At 33.5% G+C, this 16,398-nt stretch overlaps 1 protein-coding gene across 3 annotated transcripts in view; it reads left to right on the top strand.

Moving 5' to 3' along the window:
• RPS6KA6 (ribosomal protein S6 kinase A6) overlaps window positions 1–16,398 on the top strand; it is a 241,591-nt gene that overhangs the window by 186,763 nt on the left and 38,430 nt on the right. For 2 of the 3 annotated variants that reach the window (XM_058712430.1, XM_058712429.1), the window contains 3 exons: window positions 1,139–1,300; window positions 10,504–10,580; window positions 12,395–12,512. In XM_058712430.1, the coding sequence (XP_058568413.1) occupies window positions 1,139–1,300; window positions 10,504–10,580; window positions 12,395–12,512 (357 nt within the window). The remainder of the gene's footprint in view (window positions 1–1,138; window positions 1,301–10,503; window positions 10,581–12,394; window positions 12,513–16,398) is intronic. The other variant, XM_058712431.1, reaches the window with a different exon arrangement.

Here is a 16,398-nt window from a genome sequence, read left to right as displayed (position 1 = left end):
GCATGTTTTTGTTTTACTTCATTGATGTAATTATAATAGCCATTTTGTGTTTTAATTTTTTAATGTTTTGTGAATTTTGAATAATTCATTTTATTGAGATATAATTGACATATAACATTATGTAACTTTAAGGTGTACAACATATTGATTTGATACATTTATGTACTGCAATTTGATTAATACCATGGCATTAGTTAGCTTCATCATGTCACATATAACAACAGCCACTTTAAAATCATCTGTTAGGTCCAATATGGTTCATCTTGGACTTGGAATTGATTGATACTCTCTTCCTGAAACTGTGTTCCATTTACTTGGTTCTTTGTTAATTAGATAATTTTAGATTATATACTGCATATTTGAATATTATGAAGATTTTTTTGTAATGATATTTTTCTTCAATGATTATTATTATTTTTTTGGTGGATAATTTTAATGGCAGTGTTTGCACTGAAAACTCTTTGCTTTTTGGGCATCAACTCTGGACTCTGTTATCTTTTGTCTTTGTATGAATTACATTGAGCCTCTTCTATACATTTTTGACTCAGGAGTCAGTTTTGGCTCTTTTTTTGTACAGAATTCCTCCCACTGTTTTTTAGCATCTCTTTTATGTTCCTCCATGCCAGAAAGACTGGGCTTTTCCACATGTGTTTTCACCATCACTGGGTGACATAAGAACTACACTTAATCCTAGGCTAAAAGCCACAGATATGGGGGCCTTACTTTTAGCTCCCTATTTTCCCTCCTTAACAAAGTGTACGCATTTCTGTCTGCTTCTGTCCATTCTCCAGTACCTTCATGTAGTTGATTTTTTAATTTTGTTCAAGTTTTAGAGTTGTTTATTGTGGGGAGGAGAGCGTTGAGTAGGGTCTTAGTCCCTTATTTCCAGAAATGGAACTGAGAATTGAATTTTAATATTTTGAGATTGGAAATGTTTAATGAACCTTGTGGCTTGAATGGAAACTGGGACATACTTCAGGCTGTCAAGGCTACCAACACTGGAGAGAGTGTCATTTTCAAATTTTTATAATTTAGAAAGTTATTTTTCCTGGAAATATGTTAACTCAAAATGTGTTATTTCATAGATATATAGATATAGTTTGCTATAGAAATATATTTTTTTTCTTTTATGTTCAAGGTTGTTCATCGTGATCTTAAACCTAGTAATATTTTATATATGGATGAATCGGCCAATGCAGACTCCATTAGGATCTGTGATTTTGGGTTTGCAAAACAGCTTCGTGGAGAAAATGGAATTCTTTTAACTCCATGCTACACTGCAAACTTTGTAGCACCTGAGGTATTCTTTAAAACTTTAGTATTAGCCTTTTGTTCTTTTCTTTTAGTTGAATATATATAATGTCATGTATGTGTTATAGTTGATAGGTAAAAACTGAGTTATCTTATCTTTTCCCAACTATAAAGCTGTTTAAATCCACAAATTCTGATAACCCTTAATATAAATATTCAAACTAGTAACTCACATATGAAATTAGCCTGAATGTATAATAATCAGACTATTGTATTCTCTTGTGTTATGTACTAACATCAGAATCATACCCCTGTAGAGCTGGGAAGAGAATAGAGATAACCCCATTTTCAACATTAAATATTCTAAATGAAGTAATTGAGGCTCAAAGTACTTAAATAAATTTTTCAAGACCCAGCATTCACATAGTAATAAAACCAGGATAAATTTGCAGATATTTTAGTTTGTGCTGAAGAAGAGATAATTTATATTTAACATTATATATAACTTATAAGGGCATTACCACCCATGATTGTCTTTAAGATATAATTCCTGGAGCAAACAGCTTCACAGGGATTTTTATAAGCAGTGGGATTTTTCTTGGCACATAATACTCACTTGTAGATCTTAGAGGGAAGAGTCAGGAAAGGTGAGTCTGGGGAGGTAAAGGGGTATAGGCTTCATTTTTATCAACTTCCAACAGTCACTTCTGATACTGGGGATAGGAGCTTTGACAGTAGCAACCTCAACAGGAATGTAATTATGATTGATAAAAATAAATCAGGGATGGAATTGGCCATATACATATTATTGTTTATAAATTAGGAACTGTTCTTATATGCTATGAATAATGGTAACCCATATGAATTATCATATATACAACATAAATCAGAATACACAAAAATTTTCATGTTAAAAAATTGAATGTTTCAAGTCAGATGTTTGAAAAATTTAATGTTTCAAGTCAGAGAAGAAGAATAAAATAATTTGAGGATGAATTCTTATCCATGTGCATGTTTTCTGTTTTTTTATATCAAATACTATAACTTTCAGGATAATATTTCACATCATATATAGCAAGACATTTGTATTTGAATATCAACAAATCTGTATTTTTTTAAAACTTTTTTTTTAACGTTTATTAATTTTTTGAGACAGAGAGAGACAGAGCATGAACGGGGGAGGGTCAGAGAGAGAGGGAGACACAGAATCGGAAACAGGCTCCAGGCTCTGAGCTGTCAGCACAGGGCCTGACGCGGGGCTCGAACTCACGGACCGCGAGATCGTGACCTGAGCCGAAGTCGGACGCTTAACCGACAGAGCCACCCAGGCGCCCCAACAGATCTGTATTTTAATGTAGCTATTAGAAAAATATTTTTTCTTTTCTTTTATTGATGTGGTTTTTCACATTGGTTGATTTGCAAATATTGAACCAGCCCTGCAGCCCAAGAATGAATCCCACTTGATCATGGTGAATAAAACATTTTATATGCTGTTGAATTCAATTTGCTAGTTATCTTGCTAAGAATTCTGGCATCCATATTCATCAAGGATATTGGCCTCTGGTTGTCTTTTTTTGATGGGTCTCTATCTGGTTTGGGAATCAAAGTAATGCTAGGTTCATAGAATGAATCCAGAAGTTTTCCTTCCCTTTCCATTTTCTGGAACAGCTTGAGAAGGATAGGTATTAACTCTGCTTTAAATGTCTGGTAGAATTACCCAGGGAGGCCATTTGGTCCAGGACTGTAATTTGTTGGGAGATTTTTGACATCTCATTCAATCTCTTCACTAGTTATGGGTCTCTTCAAATTTTCCATTTCTTCCCATTTGAGTTTTGGTAGTGGGTGGGTGTTAAGGAATTTGTCCATGCCTTCCAGGTTTTCCAGTTTGTTGGCATATAATTTTCATAGTATTCCCTGATAATTGCTTGTGTTTCTGAGGGATTGGTTATAATAAATCCATTTTCCTTCGTGATTTTATCTACTTGGGTCATTTCTCTTTTCTTTTTGAGAAGCATGGCTAGAAGTTTATCAATTTTTTTTTCCAAAAACCAACTCTTGGTTTCACTGATATGTTCTACTGCTTTTTTGGATTGTTTATTTCTGCTCTGATCTTCATTATTTCTCTTCTTCTGTTGGATTGGGGTGACTTTGCTGTTCTTCTTCTAGTCCTGTCAATAGATGCAGAAAAACATTTGACAAAATACAACATCATTTCTTGATGAAAACCCTCAGGAAAGTCTGGATAGAAAGAACATACTTAAACATCATAAAGGTCATTTATGAAAAGCCCACAGCTACTATCCCCCTCAATGGGGAAAAACTGAGAGCTTCCCCCTGAGATCAGGAACACGATAGGGATGTTGACTCTCACCGCTGTTGTCTAACATATTATTGAAAGTCCTAGCATCAGCAATCAGACAACAAAAGGAAATCAAAGGCATCAAAATTGGCAAAGATAAAGTTAAGCTTTCACTTTTTGCAGATGACATGATATAATACATGGAAAACCCGAAAGACTCAACCAAAAGTCTGATAGAACTGATACATGAATTCAGCAAAGGTGCAGGGTACAAAATTAATGTACAGAAATCGGTTGCATTTTTATACACCAATAATGAAACAACAGAAAGAAAAATAAAGAAACTGATCCCATTCACAATTGCACCAAGAATCTTAAAATACCTAGGAATAAACCTAACCAAAGATGTAAAATATATGTATGCTGAAAACTATGGAAAGCTTATGAAAACAATTGGAGAAGATACAAAGAAATGGAAAAGCATTCCATGTTCATGGATTAGAGGACTAAATACTGTTAAAATGCCAATACTACACAAAACTATCTACACATTCAATGCAATCCCAATCAAAATTGTACCAGCAATCTTTGCAAAGCTAGAACAAGCAATCCTAAAATTTGTATGGAACTACAAAAGACCCTGAATAGCCAAAGTGATATTGAAGAAGAAGACCAAAGCAGGAAGCATCACAATCCGAGACTTTAGCCTCTATTACAAAGCTATAATCATCAAGACAGTATGGTACTGTCAAAAAAGCAAACACATAGACCAATGGAATAGAATAGAAAACCCAGAACTTGACCCAGAAATGTATGGCCAACTGATCTTTGACAAAGCAGGAAAGAGTATCCAACGGAAAGAAGCCTCTTTAACAAATTGTGCAGGGAGAACTGGACAGCAGCATGCAGAAGAATGAAACTAGACCACATTCTTACACCATACACAAAAGTAAACTCAAAATGGATGAAAAACCTGAATGTGAGACAGGAAACCATTAAAACCCTAGAGGAGAAAGCAGGCAATAATCTCATTGACCTCAGCCGCAGCAATTTATTGCTAGACACATCTCCAAAAGCAAGGAAATTAAAGCAAAAATGAACTATTGGGACCTCATGAAGATAAAAAGCTTCTGCACTGCATGGGAAACAATCAACAAAACTAAAAGGCAACCAACAGAATGAGAAAAGATATTTGCAAATGAAATATCAGACAAAGAGCTAGTGTCTAAAATCTATAAATAACTCTCCAAACTCCACACCTGAAAAGCAAACAATCCATTAAAGAAATGCGGAGAAGGCATGAATAGACACTTTTCCAAGGAAGGCATCCAGATGGCACATGAAAAGATGCTCAACGTCACTCCTCATCAGGGAAATACAAATCAAAACCACACTGAGATATCACCTCACTCCAGTCAGAGTGGCTAAAATGAACAAATCAGGAGAGTATAGGTGTTGGAGAGAATGTGGAGAAACGGAAATCCTCTTGCACTGCTGGTGGGAATGCAAACTGGTGCAGCCTCTCTGGAAAACAGTGTAGAGGTTCCTCAAAAAACTAAGAAGAGATCTACCGTATGACCCAGCAATAGCACTGCTAGGAATCTACCCCAAAGTTACAGGAGTGCTGATTCATAGGGGCACTTGTACCCCAATGTTTATAGCAGCACTTTCAACAATAGCCAAACTATGGAAAGAGCCTAAATGTCCATCAACTGATGAATGGATAAAGAAGATATGGTTTATGTATGCAATGGAATAATACTTGACAATGAGAAAGAATGAAATCTTGCCATTTGTAGCAAAGTGGATGGATCTGGAGGGTATTATGCTAAGTGAAATAAGCTAGGCAGAGAAAGACAGATACCATATGTTTTCACTCATATGGGGATCTTGAGAAATGTAACAGAAGACCATGGAGGAGGGGAAGAGAAAAAAAAAAGTTTTTTAGAGGGAGGGAGGCAAACCATAAGAGACTCTTAAGGACTGAGAACAAACTAAGGGTAGATGGGAGGTGGGGGAGAGGGGAAAGTCGGTGATGGGCAGGGAGGAGGGTACTTGTTGGGATGAGCACTGGGTGTTGTATGGAAACCAATTTTACAATAAATTATGTTTCAAAAAGTATATATATTTTTTATTGAAGTAAAATTTGCATACAGTGTTATATTGGTTTCAGGTATGAAATAGTATATTTAATAATAAAAATAAAAATATAGAAAGTAAAAAATAACTTATTAATAATGAAAAATTCCCATATTAAAAATTTGTTTTCTTCCTTTAAGATGTTGATGTTGAAGAGGAAACATAACATCTGATTTATAAAGTTTTTATGATAAGAGGTTTGCCATATAAAAATTATGTACATATCCAGGAAATGTAATTTAATCTCTATTTCAATTAAGTACATAGAATAATGAATGTACAAATTTTTATCACATTACAATATATAGAAACTGTATTTCCAAAAATAAATATTGGAACAAATACATGATTCACAAAGGGGTTATTGCACTGCCCCTAGGTTTAAGAAATATAGTGTAGACATTGAAAAAATAGCCTTTCTAGAATATTTAAGGCTTTTGTAAGGATAAGAAGGTAGAATATTTGAGATTTGGGCTTTTATGTTAAATATAGGATATATATTTATCATAAATATTCTATCATTTATGCAGTAGACAACAGAAGGGTATAGAATAACCATTTTAATAGCTGAATTTTTAATATTGACTTAATATTGTGGATCTGGTATGATGGAAACTTCTCACTGGAAAAAGGTTAGGGCTACGTGTGTCCCAAATGAACATTTTAAAGTCAGACATTGAAAGGAAAAATACAGAGTATGTTTGTGTTTAGATTAATGATTAGGTAAATATTTTTAGGTTAGTCGGGAGGTAAATATTTTTAAATGAGTTCAGATCCACAAAGTAGAATACAGCCCATTGATGCTTTTTATCTTCACAGACTGCCATTGTATTATGACATTCTCATCATTGTAATAGTGAAGGTTTTCAAGTGGTCGTCTGAAAACCGTTTCTCCATAACTAGTGCTTGAACTATCTTTGGGTAGTATTTGTATTTTCAAAATACCTTTTTTTTTGAGAGAGAGAGAGAGCATGTGCACTCACACACACGCGAGCACATTAGTGGGGGAGGGGCAAAGAGAGAGGAAGAGAGGGAATCTTAGGCTCCACACCCAGTGTTCAACACAGAGCCTGCTGGGCTTGATCCCACGACTCTGGGACCATGACCTAAGCTGAATTCAAGAGTCGGATGCTCAACCAACTGAGCCACCCAGGCTCCCCTCAAAATACTTTGAAAAGTTTTATTATCAAATGCTGAAGCCTCTGCTAAGCAAATTAATATTTATAAAATTTTATGAATGAAATACAGAGGTTTTGTGTAGGATTAGTTTCTAAATTTCAGACCTTTTCAAAGATTAGCAATAAAGTATATGAAATACATTCTCTTTTAAACTAGAATCAGAAAGATCCAAGTATCCGTGCAGATATTTGAATAAATAATAGCATTTATGGGGGTATAAATTCACTATTTCATCACAGTAAATAGAATGTTTGTTTGCTAAAAGATATGCTAATGAGTACAATTTTGGCTTAACAGTAAAGAAAAATATGCATTCACTTTTTGATATGTATCAACCTGACCAACCTCTTAAGGTTTACTTAGAGATGCTTTTCTACTATAACTATGTTGCAAAAAAATAATATATCCCCAAAAACATTTTATTTTATTTTTTTATTTTTATTTTTTTTAATTTATTTTTGGGACAGAGAGAGACAGAGCATGAACGGGGAGGGGCAGAGAGAGAGGGAGACACAGAATCAGAAACAGGCTCCAGGCTCCGAGCCATCAGCCCAGAGCCTGACGCGGGGCTCGAACTCACAGACCGCGAGATCGTGACCTGGCTGAAGTCGGACGCTTAACCGACTGCGCCACCCAGGCGCCCCAAAAAACATTTTATTTTTTATAAAAGCAAACAACTTATAATTTCCTACTAATATTTAGTGTCTATTGAGGTCTAAAAATGATCCTGAGTTAAAAGAACATATAGTAAATTGGAGGGAAGTTGTGTGATGTGAGTGGTTTAGCTATATCTCATTATTTATTAGCCTTTGTGGTCCCTACTTGTGTTATGTAGGTAAGCCAATTAACAGGTATTTTGATAAACTCTTTACCTTCTCAAGTTTGCACATATGCTTGTTCTTGTAAGTACATTTCGACTAAGAAAAAATTATATCTTGAAGTTTAAGTTAGATACTCATTAGTCATGTATGACAATTGTCAAAGCCAAACATTAATATTTTTAACCTTTTATAAATGAAATGTTCATGCTCCTGGTTATGCACTCCCCAGTGTTAAGGCATTAATAGTATTTTTATTCTGTTTTTATGCCTAAAAGCATTAGCAGTGAGTTTATTTTTTTTTATATATTTTTAAGTTTTTATTTAAATTCTGGTTAGTTAACATATAGTGCAATATTATTTTCAGGTGTGCAATTTAGTGATTCAACCCTTACATACAACACCCATTGCTTTTCACAAGTGCACTGCTTAATCCCCATCATCTATTTTATCCAGCACCCCACCCACCCCTCTGGTAATCATCAGTTTGTTCTCTATACTTAAGAGTCTGTTGCTTGGTTTGCCTCTCTGTGTCTTTTTTTTTTTCACCTTTGATCCTTTGTTTTGTTTCTTAAATTCCACATATGAGTGAAATCACATGGTATTTGTCTTTCTCTGAATGACTTATTTTGGCTAACATAATACTCTCTACCTTGCAAGTGGCAAGATTTCATTATTTTTGATGGCTTAGCAATATACCATTGTGTATATATACCACAACTTTTTTCTATTCATCAGTTGATGGGCACGTGGGCTGTTTCCATAATTTGGCTATTGGAGATATTGCAGCTATAAACATTGGGGTGCATGTATCCCTTTGAATTAGTATTTTTTATCCTTTGAGCAAATACCTAATAGTGTAGTGGTGGATCATAAGGTAGTTCTATTTTTACCTTTTTGAGAAACCTCCATACTGTTTTCCACAGTTGCTGTACCAGTTTGCATTCCCACCAACAGTGTCAGAGGGCTCCCTTTTCTCTGCATCCTCACCAAAACCTGCTGTTTCCTGTGTTGTTAATTTTAGCCAATATGACCAGTATCAGGTAATGTCTCATTGTAGTTTGATTTGTATTTCCCTGATGGTGAGTGATGTTGAGCATCTTTTCATGTGTCTGTTAGTGATCTGGATGTCTTCTTTGGAAAAATGTCTATTCATGTCTTCTGCCCATATCTTAACTGGATTATTATTTGTAACTGTTTTTGGGTGTTGAGTTTTATGTTTTTTATAGCGGTTTTACACTAACACTTTATCAGATATGTCATTTCCAAATATCTTCTCCCATCAGAAGGTTGCCTTTCAGTTTTGTTGACTATTTTCCTTTGCTATACAGAATATTTTTATTTTGATGTGGTCCCAATAGTTTATTTCTGCTTTTGTTTCCCTTGCCTCAGGAGACACATCTAGAAAGAAGTTGCTAAGGCCAATGTCAAAGAGGTTACCGCCTCAGTTCTCGTCTAGGATTTTAATGGTTTCCTGTCTCTCATTAGTTCTTAAATCCATTTTTTTTGGTCTTTAATCCATTCTGCATTTATTTTTGTGTATAGTGTAAGAAAGTGGTCCAGTTTCATTCCTTTGCATGTTATTTTCCAGTTTTCCCAACACCATTTGTTGAAGACACCTTTTTCTCATTGGATATTCTTTCCTCCTTTGACAAAGATAAATTGACCATAGAGTTGTGGGTTCATTTCTGGGTTTTTCTATTTTGTCCTAATGATCTGTGTGCCTTTTTTTTTTCTTTTTTTTTGCCAGTACCATACTGTCTTCATGACTACAGCTTTGTAATATGACTTGAAGTCCAGAATTGTGATGCCTCCAGCTTTGCTTTTCCTTTTCAAGGTTTCTTTAGCTATTTGAGGTATTTGTGGTTCCATACAAATTTTAGGATTGTTTGTTTTAGCTCTGTGAAAAGTGCTGGTGGTATTGTGATAGGGATTGCACTGAATGTGTAGATTGCTTTGGTTGGTATAGACTTTTAAAAATATTTGTCTTACAATCCATGTCATCTATTTTTCAACAAAACTCTACTAACTTCATATAGAAACCTCACATGAATATAATAAATATATTGTTTGATATTATTAACACTAGCCCCAAGAACAAAAATCATCTACCTAAATTATTGCATGAAAAATGAATTAAGCCATTCAGAATTTTATCAAATGTGTTTTTGTGATCCATAAATATTCCACTCTTTCCAATACATAGGCCTTGAATGTAAGATATAAATTCATTTTGCTTTCGTAAAGGTATATATCATCTTACCATCTTTCGCATGGTAAGGAGGCAATTATCATAGACATTAAAAGCACAAGCTCTAGAGTAAGAATACCTACTCCACTACTTACTAGTTTTTTTTATATTGGGCAAATATGTGACATTTGCCTTAGTTACTTCATATTCAAAATTGAAATAATAATATGTACCTCGTAGAGTCAGTGTCAGGATGAAAAGACAGTACTGTATATAGTACATATTAGGCTCTTTGTATGCACTAATTTTAAATTTTGATGTCTATGTCTGGTTTTTCTAAGCGTAGGAGTGAAAGCTTATTGGAGTCAGGGATCATCTATTCAAAGTTGTTTCTTTTATGACCCATGTTACTTAATCACCTTATTTTTAGCCATTTATTCAACGCTTGCTAATTGCAAAGGCTCTGCCTTTAACATTAAATGAATCTAGTTTTGAAAATATTTACATGATGTAAGTTTTTAAATTGTTAACATTTGTGAGATTATTGGAAGTACAACAATGGTCTTTCAGATGAGAAAACTGAGTTTATACTGAGTGATACCAGATAATATATATTTCTTCCTCAGGTTCTTATGCAACAGGGCTATGATGCTGCTTGTGATATTTGGAGCCTGGGTGTCCTTTTTTACACCATGCTGGCTGGGTAAGAAACATATATTCAAAATAATACACATCATAATTTGAATTTCATCTGTATATTTTCATCTGGAAAGAAATGGGCAGATGAAAATAGCCTTAAATAAAATAGTATCAACATTTTAAAATAATATATATTGTTTATTTATAAAAGATAAAAAATAAAGTGTTTAGTGTGGTACTCTTCAGATATATAATTAAAAGAATTTCAACTAGAACTAAAACTTTTAAAATTAAAACATGTAATTTTTTTGATATTATACATTCAGTGCATTAATTTTTTTAATGTTTACTTGAACATAATAATTTCTTTTTCAGTGGGTACTTGCCCACTGAGTTTCTTGATATTGAGTTAATTTTTTGAAAGTACTTGAATTCTGGCTCTTCTGATGATAGAGATTAAGTAAGATCATACTTTATAAAAAATATGAATAGTAACAGAATACTCAACTACAGAAACACATAGCTACCTTCCCTTAAACAGATAAATACTAAACAAATTTAATAATTGAATATATTAATGTTGGTAATTTACAAATAATATAATTGCTGTTGTACTTTTAATAATTAGTAGCACTTGTATTTAGGAATAAAAATTTATGGCTGTAGAAAAAAGGCTAGGTTTAGCAGTATATTGCATAGAATGGAATTTGAAGAATTATAATGTAATTATTATATATTGTACTTAGGTGTGACTTTTTAAAGAAAGAATTTAGTAAAATTTAAATATGCTTGACATAACAGGAGCTTAATAAATATAAGTTATGAATATGATGACTTTGCATTATTTATTAGATTGATGGTAATTGTTTATCAGCATATTCCACATACTTTTAGATATATTACATACTTATGCAAAACATTTAGTTATAGACCACAGCAAGTACTAAAGATAAGAGTAATGAAAAGTTTGCATATGAACTGCAATTAGGGCTACTGGTTTCAAACCATGGGGGATACCATTTCTAGATTGCTGCTTTCAAATATTTACTTTATGACTAACAGAAAATGATTTTGTGTGTGAGTGTATGTATATATATTTAGTGTTATCTCTACCTAATTGTTACAAGAGAGAATTAAGACATAAGCATATTAAGATATCTTCCTCATACTTCTTAACCATAAGTCTTTTTATTCCCAAATTTGAATACCGTTTTCAGTTTCACCTGTTATAATGATACAAACTGATCACTTTGTTATTCTATATTAATTTTAAGCTACTTTAACATTAAACAATGTATTTGTCTTCCTGTCCATGAATATTGACCAACATAATAATTTTATTGACTATAGAGTTTTTTTTTGTTACATTGATATAAAGATTTAATGCATTGTTTATGGACATTAATTAAAAATATTGTTAACCTGTTTCCCTGGATAATTCTGCTAATTTGTTAGTGAATAAATTTGAACCAATCACTAAATACATTCTGAATTTACAATTAACAATTTCTTCATAGTAACTATATTTGTGTTGCTAACTTATGCCTGAGAATACAAACTTTGCATGTTTTATTTTGGTCTAATTTTAAGCCTATAGCTTCACACGAAAAGCCATCTTTATTTTATTTTAATTTGATTAACTGATCAAAGGAAAAAATATTTATGTCGGCAAGACTCCCTATTTTATTAGATAATCCATGAAGATTAAGTTCATTGTTTGAAATATAAAACTTGATATGAAAGGTAAAGGGAAATACTAGATAATACTCTTAATTTGCTATAGTAAGTATTTGCATGTTGTCTTATATTCATCGCTTTCAATTAGATTTAATTTGTATATTAGGCCCTCATGTCTATTCAAATCTGTTTTATTAATAGCTACACTCCATTTGCTAATGGCCCCAATGATACTCCTGAAGAGATACTGCTACGTATAGGCAATGGCAAGTTCTCTTTGAGTGGTGGAAACTGGGACAATATTTCAGATGGAGCAAAGGTATAAAGTATAAATATCTTTTGTTGCATTCATATTCAATTGTGGAAATCTTTAAGTTATAGCCTAGTCTGTATTTTCAGAGTATCTGATGGTGTTATATGTCAGTATTTGTTTTTAAGTCAACTCACATGTATATGCGATTGAACAAGATGAAGGCTGATTTTTTTTTTTCTGCCATGCTTCTGGGCCATATTACTCTCATATCAATTCATATATGTTCAAGGAATATAAACTAGTTTCATTATTAACCAAACTAAAAGTGTAAATCTACTGAGGAAAAATACACGCTTAAAGCTAACTAGAGCTGATTTCTGCATTTGGTATATTTTTACACATCTTTTCTTCTTTAGCACAGACATTGACTCATGATAATGCAAGCAGTTTTATAATGTTTTTATAATATATTATATATTCCTTGATAATATATGAACTGTTTATCAGTAACACCTAGATGTTTATTGATGATGCAGAGCTATCCAAGAGAAATATAATGAAAGCCACGTACGTAATTTAAAAGTTTCTAGTAGTCACATTAAGAAACAAAAAGAAACTGGTGAAATTAATTTTAATAATATATTTTATTTAACCTGGTATATCTAAAATATATAAGTTCTACATGTAATCAATATAAAAATTGGTAATATATTTTACATTCTTTTTTTATATTAAAACTTCAAGATCTGGTTAGGTACTTTATACTTAGAGGCCATATAAATTTGGACTACCACATTTCTTTTTATTTTTTTCTTTTTTCTCATTATTGTTTTTTAATTTTGGTATATTTGACACACAATATTACATTAGTTTCAAATGTAGAGCATAGTAATGCAACAAGTTCATACATTATGCTATAGTCTCAAGTTGGACTACGTACATTTTAAAAGGTTTAATAGCCACATGTAGCTAGTGGCTGTCATAGTAGACAGTATAGTTTCAGTGTAATTGGCCTTATTTAATTTAGGAAAAAACGTTGATCAAACCCTGACTATGAATTCTTAACATTTTTACTTTAAAATTTTTGAGTTTTAAAACAAAACTACAAAGGTTTTCTGCATCTGGCTTCTAGGGCCCTGAAGCTTTTAAGCTGCGATATGAAATAGAAAACAATTTAATTCCAAAGGAATTGCTTATATTTAATATCTGCTAATGATAAAATCTAATTGTCTTAACATTAGCTAACCTGTAGGGTATATTTTGAAATAAATCTCATATCCTAATTATTATAGAGTAAATAAATCAGGGATTTGATTGCAATGACCTTTCAAACATTAGAAAAACAGGGAAGGGATTGAGTTTGGGTCTCAGCCATAACACAAGTGTACTGTGTGGTGTAGTAGAAAAAAAAAACTGATCAGAAGCTAGGAAAACAGAGTACTAGTTTTGGATCTAATAAAGAACTGCCTCAGTTTTCTCATCTGTAAAATTTAGGAACTAGATTCTCCAAAATTCCTTCTGACTCCAAAATCCCATTTCGTTGAAGTTTTTTTTTTATAATTTGTTATATTTCTACATACAAAGTGATTGAAACTACTAGTATTATTAATTAAATATATATATTTTCTAGTCAGCCAGTTTGTGTGTCACAAAATGCAGTTTCCCAAGGAACAATTCCAATGTTTAGAGCTATACATATGATATTCCTGCATTTCTTTTAAAAAATAACTGCAAACTGTGAAAGTAATGCTGAAATAGATAATTTATTTTTTATTTTATTTATTTTCATTTTATTCATTTTATTTTTTTGATATGAAATTTATTGTCAAATAGGTTTCCATACAACACCCAGTGCTCATCCCAAAAGCTGCCCTCCTCAACCCATTAACCACCCTCCACTCCCTCCCGCCCTTCATCAACCCTCAGGTTTTAAGAGTCTCTTATGCTTTGGCTTTCTCCCTCTCTAACCTCTTTTTTGTCTTTCCCTCCCCCATGGACTATTGTTAACTTTCTCAGGATCCACATAAGAGTGAAACCATATGGTATCTGTCTTTCTCTGTATGACTTATTGCACTTAGCATGACACTCTCCAGTTATATCCACGTTGCTACAAAAGGCCATATTCATTCTTTCACATTGCCACGTAGTATTCCATTGTGTATATAAACCACAATTTCTTTATCCATTCATCAGTTGATGGACTTTTAGGCTCTTTCCATAATTTGGCTATTGTTGAAAGTGCTGCTATAAACATTGGGGTACAAGTGCCACTATGCATCATCACTCTTGTATCCCTTGGGTAAATTCCTAGCAGTCCTATTGCTAGGTCATAGGGTAGATCTCTTTTTAGTTTTTTGAGGAACCTCCACATTGTTTTGCACAGTGGCTGCCCCAGTTTGCATTCCCACCAACAGTGCAAGAGGGTTCTTGTTTCTCCAAATCATCTCCAGCATTCATAGTCTCCTTATTTGTTCATTTAAGCCACTCTGACTGTCGTGAGGTGATATCTGAGTGTGGTTTTGATTTGTTTTTCCCTGGTGAGGAGTGACGTTCAGCATCTTTTCATGTGCCTGTTGGCCATCTGGATGTCTTCTGTAGAGAAGTGTCTATTCATGTTTTCTGCCCATTTCTTCACTGGGTTATTTGTTGTTCGGGTGTGGAGTTTGGTGAGCTCTTTATAGATTTTGGATACTAGCCCTTTGTCCGATGTGTCATTTGCAAATATCTTTTCCCATTCTGTTGGTTGCCTTTTAGTTTTGTTGGTTGTTTCATTTGCTGAAAAGAAGCTTTTTATCTTCATAAGGTCCCAGTAATTCACTTTTGCTTTTAATTCCCTTGCCTTTGGGGATGTGCAGAGATTGCTACGGCTGAGGTCAGAGAGGTCTTTTCCTGCTTTCTCCTCTAGAGTTTTGGTGGCTTCCTGTCTCACATTCAGGTCCTTTATCCATTTTGAGTTGGTTTTTGTGAATGGTGTAAGAAAGTGGTCTAGTTTCACCCTTCTGCATGTTTCTGTCCAGTTTTCCCAGCAACATTTGTTGAAGAGACTGTCTTTTTTCCATTGGATATTCTTTCCTGCTTTGTCAAAGATTAGTTGGCCATACGTTTGTGGGTCTAGTTCTGGGGTTTCTATTCTATTCCATTGGTCTGTGTGTCAGTTTTGTGCCAATACCATGCTGTCTTGATGATTACAGCTTTGCAGTAGAGGCTAAAGTCTGGGATTCTGTTTCTTCCTGCTTTGGTCTTCTTCAAAATTATTTTTGCTATTCGGGGCCTTTTGTGCTTGCATACAAATTTTAGTATTGCTTGTTCTAGCTTCGAGAAGAATGATGGTGCAATTTTGATTGGGATTGCATTGAATGTGTAGATAGCTTTGGGAAGTATTAACATTTTAACAATATTTATTCTTCCAATCCATGAGCAGGGAATGCCTTTCCATTTCTTTATATCTTCTTCAATTTCCTTCATAAGTTTTCTATAGTTTTCAGCATACAGATATTTTCCATCTTTGGTTAGATTTATTCCTAGGTATTTTATGCTTCTTGGTGCAATTGTGAATGGGATCAGTTTCTTTATTTGTCTTTCTGTTGCTTCATTGTTAGTGTATAAGAATGCAACTGATTTCTGTACATTGATTTTGTATCCTGCGGCTTTGCTGAATTCATGTATCAGTTCTAGCAGACTTGGTGGAGTCTATCGGATTTTCCATGTATAGTATCATGTCATCTGCAAAAAGTGAAAGCTTGACTTCATCTTTGCCAATTTGGATGCCTTTGATTTCCTTTTGTTTTCTGATTGCTGATGCTAGTACTTTCAACACTATGTTAAACAACACGACGAGAGTGGACATCCCTTTCGTGTTCCTAATCTCAGGGGGAAAGCTCTCAGTTTTTCCCCATTGAGAATGATATTAGCTGTGGGCTTTTCATAAATGGCTTTTATGATGTTTAAGTAT

This window comes from Neofelis nebulosa, chromosome X (assembly GCF_028018385.1).
Source record: "Neofelis nebulosa isolate mNeoNeb1 chromosome X, mNeoNeb1.pri, whole genome shotgun sequence".
In the NCBI taxonomy this organism is placed as follows: domain Eukaryota; kingdom Metazoa; phylum Chordata; class Mammalia; order Carnivora; family Felidae; genus Neofelis; species Neofelis nebulosa.
The sequence above is the reverse complement of the archived record's forward strand: the minus strand, read 5'-3'. Positions and strand labels throughout refer to the sequence as shown.